At 44.5% G+C, this 18,937-nt stretch overlaps 1 protein-coding gene across 2 annotated transcripts in view; it reads right to left on the bottom strand.

Annotated features, from left to right (window-relative positions):
* Positions 1-18,937, bottom strand: part of LOC110498335 (solute carrier family 45 member 3-like) — a 68,428-nt gene that overhangs the window by 8,066 nt on the left and 41,425 nt on the right. For both annotated transcript variants that reach the window (XM_036957747.1, XM_036957742.1), the window contains exons 2-4: positions 15,974-16,322; positions 7,783-8,589; positions 2,314-2,579 (exon numbers count right to left, since the gene is read on the bottom strand). In XM_036957747.1, the coding sequence (XP_036813642.1) occupies positions 2,314-2,579; positions 7,783-8,589; positions 15,974-16,121 (1,221 nt within the window). In that variant the 5' untranslated portion in view covers positions 16,122-16,322. The remainder of the gene's footprint in view (positions 1-2,313; positions 2,580-7,782; positions 8,590-15,973; positions 16,323-18,937) is intronic.

Genomic DNA, 18,937 nt, shown 5'->3' with positions numbered 1-18,937 from the left:
CTTTGGGGCTGTTTTTCTGCAAAGGGACTACTGATACATGTAAAGGAAAGAATGAATGGGGCCATGTATCGTGAGATTTTGAGTGAAAACCTCCTTCCATCAGCAAGGGCATTGAAGATGAAACGTGGCTGGGTCTTTCAGCATGACAATGATCCCAAACACACCACCCGGGCAACGAAGGAGTGGCTTCGTAAGAAGCATTTCAAGGTCCTGGAGTGGCCTAGCCAGTCTCCAGATCTCAACCCCATAGAAAATCTTGAGGGAGTTGAAAGTCCGTGTTGCCCAGCAACAGCCCCAAAACATCACTGCTCTAGAGATCTGCATGGAGGAATGGGCTAAAATACCAGCAACAGTATGTGAAAACCTTGTGAAGACTTACAGAAAACGGTTGACCTCTGTCATTGCCAACAAAGGGTATATAACAAAGTATTGAGATAAACTTTTGTTATTGACCAAATACTTATTCCACCATAATTTGCAAATAAATACATAAAAAATCCTACAATGTGATTTTCTGGATTTTTTTTCTCATTTTGTCTGTCATAGTTGAAGTGTACCTATGATGAAAATTACAGGCCTCTCATCTTTTTAAGTGGGAGAACTTGCACAATTGGTGGCTGACTAAATACTTTTCTGCCCCACTGTAGAACCACTCCTCCCCCCAAATAGCATGCAAAAAAGTGGTCATTACCTCTTGCAGAATAATTTATATTTTAGGCCTTGCCAATGCATTGATATTCAAAGTATTATTACATTCTAAAATATGTGTGAATAATTAGGACAATTCCTGATTTGAATAGACTGGATCCATGCATGGCGATTTTTGGGCCGACAGAGTCCCACAAAGTAATGAATAGCTTTAGCGTTCATCTCACCATCACTGTTTAAGTAATGAGAAAGTGACCAAAAAACAGGTTCCTTTTCTAATGGAAGGATTTGTATGGAAAGCCAAGATTAGATATCGTCCTCATAATAACCGCATGTGGTTTTACAGCAACAGAGTAGCGCAACACCCTTCAATTGAAGTGGAGGGAAATAAACGAGTGGCCACATCTCTCAAAAAAATTTATAAGGGAGCAGGAGAACATAAATTGGCTACAATAACTTTTTACCAAATTGAGGACATGTCTGATTTTCAAGGTAGGCTGATTCCAGTACTTGAATTTCTGAGCTCCCAGTTCAAGTAAGCTACTTCAAGTCCCTTGTATTCTTTAAAATTGCAGGTCTAACATGGAAAACCAAATGCTTTTGTCATGTTATTTATTTACCAGGTTATATTGTGAATAAGCCCACTAGGCTATGTCATTTGTTTTCATTATATCTTAAATAATTCATAGAAGAGCGTTGGGTGTTGCACACAATTGTAGACTGCGTCCAATCCGAGGCACAAAAACATGAACTCATTACCTTGATTCTTTCTCTTAAATCTAAGGAGACCCTGCTGGAAATCAAGCAGTCAACAACAGATTATCAACATCAATTCGCTAGGGATATTAGATCCAACAGTGGATCCAGGCACAATGGTCTTCACCGGTGAAATGAACGAGACACCAAAATATTCTGGACATTCCTTGCATTTCTTTTTCCAGCACTTGAGCTGTTGCATGGCATGTGCTATCACAACAGCTGTTCCTCACTTGACTGTCATTTGTAAAATTCCTTCCTGAATCAGATTATGTGTGAAAATATCACGGCATAACTAATCAGCTGGACACCAAATGCTCATCCAATAAGTATTGTGCATAATTATTGAAGAACTACATTAATGACAGTATCAATTTAGGTGTTAACTATCAAGGTAAGGTGACTCTTTATCGGTTAGAAGCATTCGATTTTGCAATGCATACATTATTTTGAATTTGTGTGCCCATGAATACCAGTAACATAAGGAGACCCTAAATGTACCTGTACTTACACTGCATGTTCCGACAGCTCGATCCAGGATTCTTACAGGGTTCAAGTTCAATGTCTAATTTAACCGACTAATCCTTAACATATATAAGAACAACTTACATTGCCATAAATGCAAGAACAGAAATGTTATGTTTTATGTCACATGATTTTGGGCAAATCTGTCAAGACACCAACAATGATAAAGGGTAAAACATAGGTTTTAAATCAACTTGTTAATTTGATTGAACCCCCCTTATATCAATGTAATAACAGGAAAAAGGCATTATCAATGACTTATCAACAGCTGTAACAAGCTGTTAATTGTAAGAAATCCTCACTGGTACCCTAATTTATAGAAAGACCCATATACACTATTCACAGTGCAGAGTCCTGTATGTAAGTGTGCCTTTCGGTCCTTACCTCCATTTCCTTGTGGTAGTGACATGTGAGGGTGTAGGGCAGCGTCTGCAGCGTGGCATAGGCAAAGCCTGTCAGAGCTGACATCAGGCTGACCAGGACCACACTCTTGGACATACATATGACCAGGGCAGAGATGGTGAAGCTCACCATGCTGCTCAGGTAGACCTGGCGCGAGCCAAAATGGCGAACCAGTCGGCTCATGAGCAGGGAGAAGACGGTTGAGGTAGCACACTGAAAGAACAGGCCCAGGCTGCCCATACGGATGCCTGCAAGACAGGATTGAAATTGTGGCAACAAATTAAGATAAACTATTATGTTATATTAATTCTATGCACTAACACTCAAACTGGACAGTTTTATCTCAATCTCTGCATTCAAAGACTCAATCATGGACACTTACTGACAGTTGTGGCTGCTTTGTGTGATGTATTGTCTCTACCTTCTTGCCCTTGCCCTGTGCTGTTGTCTGTGCCCAATAATGTTTGTACCATGTTTTGTGCTGCTACCATGTTGTGTTGCTACCTTGTTGTTGTCATGTTGTGTTGCTACCATGCTGTGTTGTCATGTGTTGCTGCCTTGCTATGTTGTTATCTTAGGTCTCTCTTTATGTAGTGTTGTGTTGCCTCTCTTGTTGTGATGTGTGTTTTGTCCTATATTTATATTTTATTTATTTTATTTTTAATCCCAGCAGGGAGGCCGCAGGAGGCCTTTTGCCTTTTGGTAGGCCGTCATTGTAAATAAGAAGATGTTTAACTAGGTTAAATAAAAAAATATATACATTTAAAAAATGGTTATTGGTTACAGTATTGGTTCTTCATTATTCTAATTCTATTTATTTTTGTATTTTTTTTACCCCCTTTTCTCCCCAATTTCATGGTATCCAATTGTTAGTAATTACTATCTTGTCTCATCGCTACAACTCCCGTACGGGCTTGGGAGAGACGAAGGTCGAAAGCCATGCGTCCTCCGAAACACAACCCAAACAAGCCGCACTGCTTCTTAACACAGCGTGCCTCCAATCCGGAAGCCAGTCGCACCAATGTGTCGGAGGAAACACTGGCTACCTTTGTTAGCGCGCACTGCGCCCGGCCTGCCACATGAGTCGCTGGTGCGCGATGAGACAAGAATATCCCTACCAGCAAACCCTCCCTAACCCGGACGACGCTAGGCCAATTGTGCGTCACCCCACGGACCTCCCGGTCGCGGCCGGCTGCAACAGAGCCTGGGTGCGAACCCAGGGTCTCTGGTGGCACAGCTAGCAGTGCCCTAGACCACTGCGCCACCCGGGAGGCCCATTATTCTAATTCTAGTTAGTAAGCTAGCCATTAGATTGCTAATCGCCTCAGGTGTACATATCGCCTCATGCACACATATCAGGTATGAAGGTAAGACCCAGATGCAGACCACATCAAATAAACAATAGTTTAATATTCCAACAGGGGCAGGCAATAGACAGATCAAGGCAGGCAGGGGTCTGTAAACCAGAGGTGGGGCAACGGTACCAGTTAGGCTCAGGGTCAGGGTAAGGCAGAGGTCGGTAATCCAGAGCGGGGCAAAGGTAGGCTCAGGGCCAGGGGCAGGCAGAGTGGACAAGCAGGTGGGCTCAGAGTCAGAACAGGCAAGGGTCAAAACCAGGAGTGCGAGAAAAGAGAGACTGGAAAAAGCAGGAGCTGAGACACAAAACGCTGTTTGACTTGAACAAACAAGACGAACTGGCAACAGACAAACAGAGAACACAGGTATACATACACAGGGGATAATGGGGATGATGGGTGACACCTGGAGGGGGGTGGAGACAATCACAAAGACAGGTGAAACAGATCAGGGTGTGACAATACACGAACAGGAAGGTCAAACACAATACTAATACACCACAACCTGCAGTGGTTGCAAATGTAAAATACAACCAGTAGCCTCATCCGGACACTAAGTATTCAAAACTACCCCTGTAGGATCCGGGTTATGATCTGTGTTCTAAGTGTGTTTTTTCCATTTCACGTCATACTTTCAACCCGTCTAAATATACAACACACTTTACCACAGATGAACCTATAGCTGCATTAATGGTTCTTTATGTGTTTTGTAATTCTGTTTGCATATGCCATCAACACACAGAAGATATCTGCTCAGTGAGGAATTTAAAGACCAGCAAACAGTTGAGTCAGCAAACAGTTTGACTGGACTGTATCGGAAACCATCACAGACCAAATTGACATGTTTGCTGAGGTGGTAGCTCTTGCTCAAGTTCCACCAGATCTGGGTTAAAAAACTATTTGATATCTTTTCAAATACTTAATATGTGCTTGATTGAACTTGCCTGGCTTAATGGACTAATAGAATAGTCCCAAAACTGAAAACCCTGTCCGTCTGGCACTCCAGGTGGGATATTGCAAATGCTCCAAAGAATTCAACTACAGTGCCTTGCGAAAGTATTCGGCCCCCTTGAACTTTGCGACCTTTTGCCACATTTCAGGCTTCAAACATAAAGATATAAAACTGTATTTTTTTGTGAAGAATCAACAACAAGTGGGACACAATCATGAAGTGGAACGACATTTATTGGATATTTCAAACTTTTTTAACAAATAAAAAACTGAAAAATTGGGCGTGCAAAATTATTCAGCCCCCTTAAGTTAATACTTTGTAGCGCCACATTTTGCTGCGATTACAGCTGTAAGTCGCTTGGGGTATGTCTCTATCAGTTTTGCACATCGAGAGACTGACATTTTTTCCCATTCCTCCTTGCAAAACAGCTCGAGCTCAGTGAGGTTGGATGGAGAGCATTTGTGAACAGCAGTTTTCAGTTCTTTCCACAGATTCTCGATTGGATTCAGGTCTGGACTTTGACTTGGCCATTCTAACACCTGGATATGTTTATTTTTGAACCATTCCATTGTAGATTTTGCTTTATGTTTTGGATCATTGTCTTGTTGGAAGACAAATCTCCGTCCCAGTCTCAGGTCTTTTGCAGACTCCATCAGGTTTTCTTCCAGAATGGTCCTGTATTTGGCTCCATCCATCTTCCCATCAATTTTAACCATCTTCCCTGTCCCTGCTGAAGAAAAGCAGGCCCAAACCATGATGCTGCCACCACCATGTTTGACAGTGGGGATGGTGTGTTCAGCTGTGTTGCTTTTACGCCAAACATAACGTTTTGCATTGTTGCCAAAAAGTTCAATTTTGGTTTCATCTGACCAGAGCACCTTCTTCCACATGTTTGGTGTGTCTCCCAGGTGGCTTGTGGCAAACTTTAAACGACACTTTTTATGGATATCTTTAATAAATGGCTTTCTTCTTGCCACTCTTCCATAAAGGCCAGATTTGTGCAATATACGACTGATTGTTGTCCTATGGACAGAGTCTCCCACCTCAGCTGTAGATCTCTGCAGTTCATCCAGAGTGATCATGGACCTCTTGGCTGCATCTCTGATCAGTCTTCTCCTTGTATGAGCTGAAAGTTTAGAGGGACGGCCAGGTCTTGGTAGATTTGCAGTGGTCTGATACTCCTTCCATTTCAATATTATCGCTTGCACAGTGCTCCTTGGGATGTTTAAAGCTTGGGAAATCTTTTTGTATCCAAATCCGGCTTTAAACTTCTTCACAACAGTATCTCGGACCTGCCTGGTGTGTTCCTTGTTCTTCATGATGCTATCTGCGCTTTTAACGGACCTCTGAGACTATCACAGTGCAGGTGCATTTATACGGAGACTTGATTACACACAGATGGATTGTATTTATCATCATTAGTCATTTAGGTCAACATTGGACTGAACTTCTGGAGAGAGTTTGCTGCACTGAAAGTAAAGGGGCTGAATAATTTTGCACGCCCAATTTTTCAGTTTTTGATTTGTTAAAAAAGTTTGAAATATCCAATAAATGTCGTTCCACTTCATGATTGTGTCCCACTTGTTGTTGATTCTTCACAAAAAAATACAGTTTTATATCTTTATGTTTGAAGCCTGAAATGTGGCAAAAGGTCGCAAAGTTCAAGGGGGCCGAATACTTTCGCAAGGCACTGTATTTCCCTCTACAACTGGATCCTGGACTTGCTGACGGCCGTCCCAAGGTGGTAAGGGTAGGCAACAACACGTCTGCCATGCTGATCTCTCTCAGGGGAGTGTACTTAGTCCCCTCCTGTACTCCCTGTTCACCCACGACTGCGTGGCCAAACACCGGTACCCCTTGTATATAGCCTCGTTATTTTTATTTTATTGTTTTACGTTTCATTATTTTTTACTTTAAATATTTTCTTAATTATTTTTCTTGGTTAAGGGCTTGTAAGTAAGCATTTCACGGTAAGGTTTACACTTGTTGTATTCGGCGCATGTGACAAGTAAAGTTTGATTTGATTTGATTTAATAATACATGCTTTGTTATAACTTCAATAAATATGATGTCAGGCTTCAGACTTTTGTGCTTGGCCTGTCCTGTACTTGAATGAACATGCTTGAATGAACATTAAGAATGCATTGAGCGACTCCTCTCACAGGTACGCTTTCACTTTTCAGAATTAGAAGTGTGTGGCAACGGAATGACTATTGTAAATAAAGGATTTGAAGAAAAATATATATCTGCCTCGTGGGACTAGAACTCACAACTATGAGCAAACTGTCTTGTGGAATGTGCCACCAATCAGTCATAGCGATTGAAAGAAAATACGAGCTGAAATGACCACCATTGTCAACTATTTCTTGTTACGATGGATGTAGCTACAACTTTAAACGTGTAATCTTCATAGCATATATGTTTTTTTCTTCTTTGTAACAGCACATACAGTATCTGGATTGAAATGTACTTAAGTACAGTGGTGGAAAAAGTTGTACATTTTTATACTTGAGGAAAAGTAAAAAGTAAAAGTAAATGCTATACATCAAATCCCTTATATTAAGCAAACCGGACAGCACAATGTTATTTTTGTTATTTTTATGGACAGCCAGGGTCACACTCCAAGACTCAGACATAATTTACAAACACTGAGTCCGCCAGATAAGAGGCAGTAGGGATGACAACGTGTTATATTGCTAGGTGCGTGAATTGGACCATATTGTTGTCCTGCCTGAGCATTCGAAATGCAACAAGTACTTTTTAGTGTTAGGGAAAATGTATGGGAGTAAAAAGTACATATTTTATTTAGGAATGTAGTGGAGTAAAATTTTAAGTTATGAAACATAAATAGTAAAATACAGGTACCCCCAAAAAAGACTTAAGTAGTACTCCAAACAATTTTTACTTAGTTACTTTACACCACTGCTCTATTGGCCACTTGAGAACTTTGGGTTCTCTGATTGTGAATCCATCAAATATCAAGGATCTATACTCCCAATGAAGCAGAGCTTGCTGAGCCCAAGTGTTTATGTGATAATATCAAATAGTGTCTACATGAGAGATTGAGAGGCACTCTGAAGCTTGCCCTGCCAAAGTTAGTGATAGAGTCACACAGTATATCTAAAAAAAAAAGAGTCAACTCACCATCCTCGTAGCGCTGCCTGGAGGCGGTCCCGGGGGCGGCGCTGGGCATGCCTTCGTACAGCCCCTCCCCCATAAAATCTGTGTAAAAGAGCATGAAGGACATGACGGCCATCCAGCTGCAGAGCTGGGCCATGCACAGCTGCCTCATCACCCGGGGCACGTGGCAGTAGCTGCGGTAGATGGCCGGAGTCATGGACCAGCACGTCCTCAGCAGGCACAGTAGCGGAATCGACTTGAGCAGGTAGCAGCAGGAGCGCGGCACACCACAGCGACCTGCCTCCAAGAGAGGACCAGGCTCCAGGGCCGCGGTGCACGGCGGCTCCTCCGACACCCTCATGGTGATCAGCACGCTGGTCACGAAGATGAGGATGAGCATGAAGAAGAGGCACTCTGCCTGGCCACCCAGGTAGACTGACAGCAGGCCCCGGCTCCAGTCCAGCGCAGGCAGCAGGTAGCCCACACAGCCTCCCAGGCTGACCATAAAGGAGAACATGGCAAAGGCCTGGTTGCAGTCCTCCTCATTGCGGTACAGGTCAGACAGGAGCGCCTCCAGCGGAGTGAAGCACACCTGGCCACAGAAGTCGAGCAGGCCCACACCGAGGATGAGGAAGGCTACCTGCAGGGCGCATCCGCCCCAGGTGAAGTAGGCAGCCAGCAGGTCGGCATGGGGGATGATGAGGAGGGCTAAGAGGACTCCCAGGGACAGCAGCCAGATGAAGGGCCGGCGGCGGCCGTAGCTGCTGTTGCAGTGGTCACTGGCTGAGCCAATCAGAGGGATGAAGATGAGACCTAACACTGGGCCGATACCTGGGAACAGAAATAAGGGAAGTAGTGAGGTTGATTCATTGGTTGTCAGTATCAAAGTCAAAGCCAACATAATAGTTATTGGATTTGAGTTTTACCACAATATTTACCTGTGAACTGGGAAATGTGCAATCCAACAAATGTCCTGGCTGCATCTGATGTTTTCTGGTATCTTCCAGCTTACTATTTCACTACCTTCCCCGTGCTGACAGGGCTTGGAGGCAGGCTCTGTGGCCCCACTGGCCGCTTTACTGCTACATCCATCTCTTTGAGTGCTTGTGAAGGATGCCTACAGATGGTTCTGTGCCCCGAGCTAACTCACCGTCAACCTCCCTCTCCTCCCCACTGCTCCACACTGCTCCCCACTGCTAGCTTGGGCTAATTGGAACACCTCATGACAAAGGCTGCTTGTGGAGCAACACGACTCACATTCGACTCACATTCCCCACAATGGCCAGATGTATGCCTCTGGTTTCACAGTGGGAACACGCACGGAATGCTTCTTTTGAAAACTTCCATCAAAATAAAAAATAAAACATATTAACTAGATCCACATGAGGGACGTCAATGTGTCAATCTGATTAAATGTGTGCGGAGACTGGAGAGTATAATGAATATTCCATTATTCCATTCCCAGACAATGACCTTTTATGTTTGGGATTTTTCTACCTGGATGGATATGTGACAACAACACTTTGTTGGAAACTGTTACACAATGAAATGAAAGAAACCAGATATTATTTTATTGGCATTAAGTTGTGTAATGGTTCCCAGGAAAACATTTCCTGAGGTAAAAAAAAGTGGTTGGTTGGGGGTTTATATCATGTTGACAGGCTCTCAGTGGAGCAGCCCCACAGACAGACTGACGGACGGACAGACAGGCGGACGGAAGGCCAGAGACAGAGACATACAGAATGGGTCACTGCAGTCAGACCCTCACTCACATTTCTGCCTGGCTGCCACAGCTGTGGAAGCCCATCATAACAATCCAGTGTGTAGAGCCTGATGGTACAGTCTGAACTCTCACACACACAGTCCTACTCTGCTAAATATGAGCTCTCTTTCCCTCACCACACACCACAAGCATTTCGCTACACCCGCAATAACATCTGCTAAATAAGTGTATGTGACCAATCAATATGATTTGACATACAATCCCAGTATGTATGCACACCACAATGTACTTTCTCATATAGAATATACACACAGCAATGTGCTTTTAAACTTGATACAGTACACACGCACCACACGCACCACACACACACCCACCCACCCACCCACCCACCCACCCACCACCATGTGATCACTAACTTATAAGCAGTATAAACACACCACCATGTGAACTCTAATTATAAGCAGTATAAACACACCACCATGTGATCTATAACTTATAAGCAGTATACACACACCACCATGTGATCTATAACTTATAAGCAGTATACACACACCACCATGTGATCTATAACTTATAAGCAGTATACACACACCACCATGTGATCTCTAACTTATAAGCAGTATACACACACCACCATGTGATCTATAACTTATAAGCAGTATACACACACCACCATGTGATCTCTAACTTATAAGCAGTATACACACACCACCATGTGATCTCTAACTTATAAGCAGTATACACACACCACCATGTGATCTATAACTTATAAGCAGTATAAACACACCACCATGTGATCTATAACTTATAAGCAGTATACACACACCACCATGTGATCTCTAACTTATAAGCAGTATACACACACCACCATGTGATCTATAACTTATAAGCAGTATAAACACACCACCATGTGATCTATAACTTATAAGCAGTATACACACACCACCATGTGATCTATAACTTATAAGCAGTATACACACACCACCATGTGATCTATAACTTATAAGCAGTATACACACACCACCATGTGCTCTCCAACTTATAAGCAGTATACACACACCACCATGTGATCTATAACTTATAAGCAGTATACACACACCACCATGTGATCTATAACTTATAAGCAGTATACACACACCACCATGTGATCTATAACTTATAAGCAGTATACACACACCACCATGTGATCTATAACTTATAAGCAGTATACACACACCACCATGTGCTCTCCAACTTATAAGCAGTATAAACACACCACCATGTGATCTATAATTTATAAGCAGTATATACACACCACCATGTGATCTCTAACTTATAAGCAGTATAAACACACCACCATGTGATCTCTAACTTATAAGCAGTATAAACACACCACCATGTGCTTTGCACTCATATACAGGACACACACTATAATGTGATTTTCTAACATAAGACATGCCCCTGAGCCACTCTACAGAAAGCAGAGTAGAAGAGTAGATTAAATAATTAAAGGGAGGCAACTGGGAAGTATAAATCCAGAGAAGTAGCCATTAGATAAAGTAGATGGACTGCATCTGAGAATCTGACATTACTGCTAGGAAAACCAGACATAAGCCTCCAGGACACAAGTTCCATCTCCAATAACTTAACACTTGACCGTTCCATTAGAAGAAGCTAAAGCAGAAAGTGAAGGAGGTTTTGTGCCATTCCCCGATCAGGTTTACGGGTTGTGTGGGAACGATACAAATACATTTTTTTCTCCTGTTTGCGTGCAGCTGTTTAGAGAGAGGGAGAGTGGAGTGTACGTTAAGACACCTCATAGTATCCATCCACTGGAGTTATATATATAGCTATATATACACAGAGCCAGTGGTGCAGCACGGTGGCTATATATACACAGAGCCAGTGGTGCAGCACGGTGGCTATATATACACAGAGCCAGTGGTGCAGCACGGTGGCTATATATACACAGAGCCAGTGGTGCAGCACGGTGGCTATATATACACAGAGCCAGTGGTGCAGCACGGTGGCTATATATACACACAAAGAGCCAGTGGTGCAGCACGGTGGCTATATATACACACAAAGAGCCAGTGGTGCAGCACGCTGGCTATATATACACACAAAGAGCCAGTGGTGCAGCACGCTGGCTATATATGCACACAAAGAGCCAGTGGTGCAGCACGGTAGCTATATATACACACAAAGAGCCAGTGGTGCAGCACGGTGGCTATATATACACACAAAGAGCCAGTGGTGCAGCACGGTGGCTATATATACACAGAGCCAGTGGTGCAGCACGGTGGCTATATATACACAGATCCAGTGGTGCAGCACGGTGGCTATATATACACAGAGCCAGTGGTGCAGCACGGTGGCTATATATACACAGAGCCAGTGGTGCAGCACGGTGGCTATATATACACAGATCCAGTGGTGCAGCACGGTGGCTATATATACACAGAGCCAGTGGTGCAGCACGGTGGCTATATATACACAGATCCAGTGGTGCAGCACGGTGGCTATATATACACAGAGCCAGTGGTGCAGCACGGTGGCTATATATACACAGAGCCAGTGGTGCAGCACAGTGGCTATATATACACAGAGCCAGTGGTGCAGCACGGTGGCTATATATACACAGAGCCAGTGGTGCAGCACGGTGGCTATATATACAGAGCCAGTGGTGCAGCACGGTGGCTATATATACACAGAGCCAGTGGTGCAGCACGGTGGCTATATATACACAGAGCCAGTGGTGCAGCACGGTGGCTATATATACAGAGCCAGTGGTGCAGGACGGTGGCTATATATACACAGAGCCAGTGGTGCAGCACGGTGGCTATATATACACAGAGCCAGTGGTGCAGCACGGTGGCTATATATACACAGAGCCAGTGGTGCAGCACGGTGGCTATATATACACAGAGCCAGTGGTGCAGCACGGTGGCTATATATACAGAGCCAGTGGTGCAGCACGGTGGCTATATATACACAGAGCCAGTGGTGCAGCACGGTGGCTATATATACACAGAGCCAGTGGTGCAGCACGGTGGCTATATATACAGAGCCAGTGGTGCAGGACGGTGGCTATATATACACACAAAGAGCCAGTGGTGTAACACGGTGGCTATATATACACAGAGCCAGTGGTGCAGCACGGTGGCTATATATACACAGAGCCAGTGGTGCAGCACGGTGGCTATTTTGCACACAAAGAGCCAGTGGTGCAGCACGGTGGATCTATATATACACAGAGCCAGTGGTGCAGCACGGTGGCTATATATACACAAGAGCCAGTGGTGCAGCACGGTGGCTATATATACACAGAGCCAGTGGTGCAGCACGGTGGCTATATATACACAGAGCCAGTGGTGCAGCACGGTGGCTATATATACACAGAGCCAGTGGTGCAGCACAGTGGCTATATATACACAGAGCCAGTGGTGCAGCACGGTGGCTATATATACACAGAGCCAGTGGTGCAGCACGGTGGCTATATATACACAGAGCCAGTGGTGCAGCACGGTGGCTATATATACACAGAGCCAGTGGTGCAGCACGGTGGCTATATATACACAGAGCCAGTGGTGCAGCACGGTGGCTATATATACAGAGCCAGTGGTGCAGGACGGTGGCTATATATACACACAAAGAGCCAGTGGTGTAACACGGTGGCTATATATACACAGAGCCAGTGGTGCAGCACGGTGGCTATATATACACAGAGCCAGTGGTGCAGCACGGTGGCTATATATACACACAAAGAGCCAGTGGTGCAGCACGGTGGCTATTTTGCACACAAAGAGCCAGTGGTGCAGCACGGTGGATCTATATATACACAGAGCCAGTGGTGCAGCACGGTGGCTATATATACACAAGAGCCAGTGGTGCAGCACGGTGGCTATATATACACAGAGCCAGTGGTGCAGCACGGTGGCTATATATACACAGAGCCAGTGGTGCAGCACGGTGGCTATATATACACAGAGCCAGTGGTGCAGCACAGTGGCTATATATACACAGAGCCAGTGGTGCAGCACGGTGGCTATATATACACAGAGCCAGTGGTGCAGCACGGTGGCTATATATACACAGAGCCAGTGGTGCAGCACGGTGGCTATATATACACAGAGCCAGTGGTGCAGCACGGTGGCTATATATACACAGAGCCAGTGGTGCAGCACGGTGGCTATATATACACAGAGCCAGTGGTGCAGCACGGTGGCTATTTATACAGAACCAGTGGTGCAGCACAGTGGCTTTATATGCACAGAGCCAGTCAGGCAAATTAATTACTTAAAAATCATACAATGTGATTTTCTGGATTTTTGTTTTAGATTCCGTCTCTTACAGTTAAAGTGTACCTATGATACAAATTACAGACCTCTACATTCTTTGTAAGTAGGAAAACCTGCTAAATCGGCAGTGTATCGAATACTTGTTCTCCCCACTGTAGATACTGTTCTACCTGTTCCCTCCAGCATCTTCACAAGGTTCTTTGCTGTTGTTCTGGGATTGATTTGCACTTTTCGTACCAAAGTACGTTAATCTCTAGGAGACAGAACGTGTCTCCTTCCTGAGTGGTATGACGGCTGCGTGGTCCCATGGTGTTTATACTTGCGTACTATTGTTTATACAGATGAACGTGGTACCTTCAGGCATTTGGAAATTGCTTCCAAGGATGAACCAGACTTGTGGAGGTCTACAATTGTTTTTTTTTAGGTCCTGGCTGATTTCTTTTGATTTTCCCATGATGTCAAGCAATGAGGCACTGGGTATGAAGGTAGGCCTTGAAATACATCCACAGGTACATCTCCAATTGACTCAAATGATGTAAATTAGCCTAACAGAAGCTTCTAAACAATGACATCATTTTCTGGAATTTTCCAAGCTGTTTAAAGGCACAGTCAATTTAGTGTATGTAAACTTCTCACCCACTGGAATTGTGATACAGTGAATTATAGGTGAAATAATCTGTCTGTAAACATTTGTTGGAAAAATTACTTGTGTCATGCACAAAGTAGATGTCCTATCCGACTTGCCAACACTATAGTTTATTCACAAGAAATTTGTGGAGTGATTGAAAACGAGTGTTAATGACTCCAACCTAAGTGTATGTAAACTTCCGACTTTAATTGTACATAGAGCCAGTGGTGTGGTGTCTATTTTAAACCTAAACATCTAATTCAGCATTAATGTTAGGTCAAATATAAGAGCATGCCACAGTTTGCAGGCAATGAGGTCTAACAACAACAAAAACCCCTCTTTGTATCTATTGGCAAGAGTAGGCTGCTGTTGTTAGTGTAGAACAAACCCACAGCCACAGTCCAGAACCACATTTGAAACTCAACTATGGGGATCAAAAATGAGCCTGTTCCATCAGGAGGACAAGACAGTGAGTATGTTTTTGGAAATGTGGTCCTGTGCCAGCAGCCACAGGAGACAGCAAGCTGTTGTAGATACATTTTCTAACGGGCTGTTGGGGCACTGCCCTGTCCACTGCCATTAGGACAGGACCCCTCCAGAGCACTGGGACTCTGTACCTCCACACTAAGCCCTCTGACACCCCTAACCAGTAAAAGCAATTATTTCAATTTCAATTAGCACCTGATTATGACCTGAACAAAGCAACAGGTGATTTGGCCTCTGATTAAGGTAACGGCCTCATTGACGCCTACAAGGCCAGTGGGAAACGGACTAATAGCGAGAGACCTGTGACCCTGCCCAACCCTATCTCCCAGACACAGTCACACACAGTCACAGGCCCGCTAACAGACAAGCACACACACACACACACACTTTAATAAGAGGTTTGTCTCCTATCCTTTACCCTTCCTACAGAGGACATAATCAATTTGAATATCAAGTCTGAGCCACCAACAACTGATAAATCATTCACATATGCTATACAGTTGTTCATCAACCTGCAGAATACATTTCCATTTGTTTGGCTTTCATACACATTTCCTGGGACTACATTAATGAGTCTCAAATTAGATTGACACTGCAATCTGCAGGCAGTTTCTTTAACTGCAATAAAAAGGGACATAATAATTATGCGATGGGGTATAATCATATTTTCTACTATAAACATGAAAAAGGCACGGCAGAAACACTGGGAAAAGAGAGAAGTGTCTAATGTATTAAATAATGGGAAACAGTTGACACCCAACAATCCATCAAGTGGTCAGCTAGAGAACAACAGAAGAGACGGATGAATCCTATTCTCCAGTTTCTCTCCCCAAGGGAGTGTGTATGTGTGTGTGTGTGTGTGTGTGCGCACGTGCGTGCGTATGAGCATGGGCGTGTGCACACGACTGTTTCTGTGTGTGTGTGTGTGTGCATGCATGCATGTGTGTGTGTTAGGTGATATTTAGCTAATGGGGCGGGGGGGGGGGGGGGGGGGGGGGGGGGGGCTCTCATCTTCCCCTTAGATGAAGACTCTTTCATGTCTATTGAATGTCCTGTCAGAGAGAGTGGACAAGGGGGGAGTAACCAGAGCTGGCTTACCTAGTACCATAGTCATGTACTGTTCCTCTACCCCAGCCTCCAGCAACAGGGGGGGAACGTACGTGATCCCAGCTGCCACGCAAATCTCCAGGCCGCAGGTCAGGGAGTTCAGCAGGACGAGACGCCATTGAGACCTCCATCCAGACATATTTACAGGGTCGCCTTTCCACTGCTACTCCGCAACTGGGGGCTGCTGCCGGAAGACGGAGAGCCAGATGGGGCCCCGAGGGACGAGGCTCGGGGATGAGGGGGCCGTCGCAGACGGAGAACAGGGAGAACACGCGGACCGTCTCAGATGACCTGTAGGATCCATCCTGGCTTCAGCATTCTGGATCTGAAAGAAGAGAACCTAGGAGAGAGGTGTTGAGAAAAACAAAATAACAGATTGACTCACGTTGGAACGCATGGAGGCTGATAGCTAAGACCGGCCTGAGGAGGGAGGGAAGCTGGGAGAGAAAAGGACCGAGACAGGTCCCTCTAAGGCTAAAGCACCTGGTGGTCAGCCTTTCTCACAAGACAAGGAAGAGGATTCCAACATGTAGAGACAGTGACAGGGACTGTTAAGCTCGAAACAGCTTGTGCATACATAATGACAATATTTTGTGATGTTTTTGTTCGTTTTGAACTCCAGTAAGTTTTTTTGGGGCAATTCAGGCACACAACATTTTTTCTCAAGGCCAGCTGAAGTTCAGGAGCCGAAGTCTACGCCCCTTGTCCATAATTGGTCAACTATAACGATTATTCAAGAAAGTCTTTGTTGTCAACGACTCGTTTTCAAGCAAATTTCTTAATTGAGAAATACTGAAAAAATATCTTAGATGTAAAATTGCGCGACTAAGATCTCCTCTGCATTTTTTTTAATATTAATGACAGATTCCTTAGATTAATACGGACTATTTTGAGGACGTATATACTGGCTACGTCGTCTCGAATAGGAAAAACAGTACTATTGTCACTTTCTTCTTGTTTTTCAAGTGAAGATCTTGTAAGGGAGAGCACACTCGAGCACACTCGTTTGGTTCGCCAATAATTTCGCCAATAATTTTGCACGCCCAATTTTTCAGTTTTTGATTTGTTAAAAAAGTTTGAAATATCCAATAAATGTCGTACCACTTCATGATTGTGTCCCACTTGTTGTTGATTCTTCACAAAAAAATACAGTTTTATATCTTTATGTTTGAAGCCTGAAATGTGGCAAAAGGTCGCAAAGTTCAAGGGGGCCGAATACTTTCGCAAGGCACTGTATGTTCATCTCTAGGAGACAGAACGCGTCTCCTTCCCGAGCGGTATGACGGCTGCGTGGTCCCATGGTGCTGATACTTGCGTACTATTGTTTATATAGATGAATGTGGTACCTTCAGGTGTTTTGAAATTGCTCCCAAGGATGAACCAGACTTGTGGAGGTCTACAATTTTCTTTCTGAGGTCCTGGCTGATTTCTTTTGATTTCAAATCAAATCAAATTTTATTTGTCACATACACATGGTTAGCAGATGTTAATGCGAGTGTAGCGAAATGCTTGTGCTTCTAGTTCCGACAATGCAGTAATAACAAGTAATCTAACTAACAATTCCAAAACTACTGTCTTGTACACAGTGTAAGGGGATAAAGAATATGTACATAAGGATATATGAATGAGTGATGGTACAGAGCAGCATAGGCAAGATACAGTAGATGGTATCGAGTACAGTATGTACAAATGAGATGAGTATGTAAACAAAGTGGCATAGTTTAAAGTGGCTAGTGATACATGTATTACATAAGGATACAGTCGATGATATAGAGTACAGTATATACGTATGCATATGAGATGAATAATGTAGGGTAAGTAACATTATATAAGGTAGCATTGTTTAAAGTGGCTAGTGATATATTTACATCATTTCCCATCAATTCCCATTATTAAAGTGGCTGGAGTTGAGTCAGTGTCAGTGTGTTGGCAGCAGCCACTCAGTGTTAGGGGTGGCTGTTTAACAGTCTGATGGCCTTGAGATAGAAGCTGTTTTTCAGTCTCTCGGTCCCAGCTTTGATGCACCTGTACTGACCTCACCTTCTGGATGATAGCGGGGTGAACAGGCAGTGGCTCGGGTGGTTGATGTCCTTGATGATCTTTATGGCCTTCCTGTGACATCGGGTGGTGTAGGTGTCCTGGAGGGCAGGTAGTTTGCCCCCGGTGATGCGTTGTGCAGACCTCACTACCCTCTGGAGAGCATTACGGTTGAGGGCGGTGCAGTTGCCATACCAGGCGGTGATACAGCCCGCCAGGATGCTCTCGATTGTGCATCTGTAGAAGTTTGTGAGTGCTTTTGGTGACAAGCCGAATTTCTTCAGCCTCCTAAGGTTGAAGAGGCGCTGCTGCGCCTTCTTCACGATGCTGTCTGTGTGAATGGACCAATTCAGTTTGTCTGTGATGTGTATGCCGAGGAACTTAAAACTTGCTACCCTCTCCACTACTGTTCCATCGATGTGGATAGGGGGGTGTTCCCTCTGCTGTTTCCTGAAGTCCACAATCATCTCCTTAGTTTTGTTGACGTTGAGTGTGAGGTTATTTTCCTGACACCACACTCCGAGGGCCCTCACCTCCTCCCTGTAGGCCGTCTCGTCGTTGTTGGTAATCAAGCCTACCACTGTTGTGTCGTCCGCAAACTTGATGATTGAGTTGGAGGCGTGCGTGGCCACGCAGTCGTGGGTGAACAGGGAGTACAGGAGAGGGCTCAGAACGCACCCTTGTGGGGCCCCAGTGTTGAGGATCAGCGGGGAGGAGATGTTGTTGCCTACCCTCACCACCTGGGGGCGGCCCGTCAGGAAGTCCAGTACCCAGTTGCACAGGGCGGGGTCGAGACCCAGGGTCTCGAGCTTGATGACGAGCTTGGAGGGTACTATGGTGTTGAATGCCGAGCTGTAGTCGATGAACAGCATTCTCACATAGGTATTCCTCTTGTCCAGATGGGTTAGGGCAGTGTGC

This window comes from Oncorhynchus mykiss, chromosome 2 (assembly GCF_013265735.2).
Source record: "Oncorhynchus mykiss isolate Arlee chromosome 2, USDA_OmykA_1.1, whole genome shotgun sequence".
Classification (NCBI taxonomy): Eukaryota; Metazoa; Chordata; class Actinopteri; order Salmoniformes; family Salmonidae; genus Oncorhynchus; species Oncorhynchus mykiss.
Note: the sequence above shows the minus strand (reverse complement) of the source record. Positions and strands in the feature narration are given on the sequence as shown.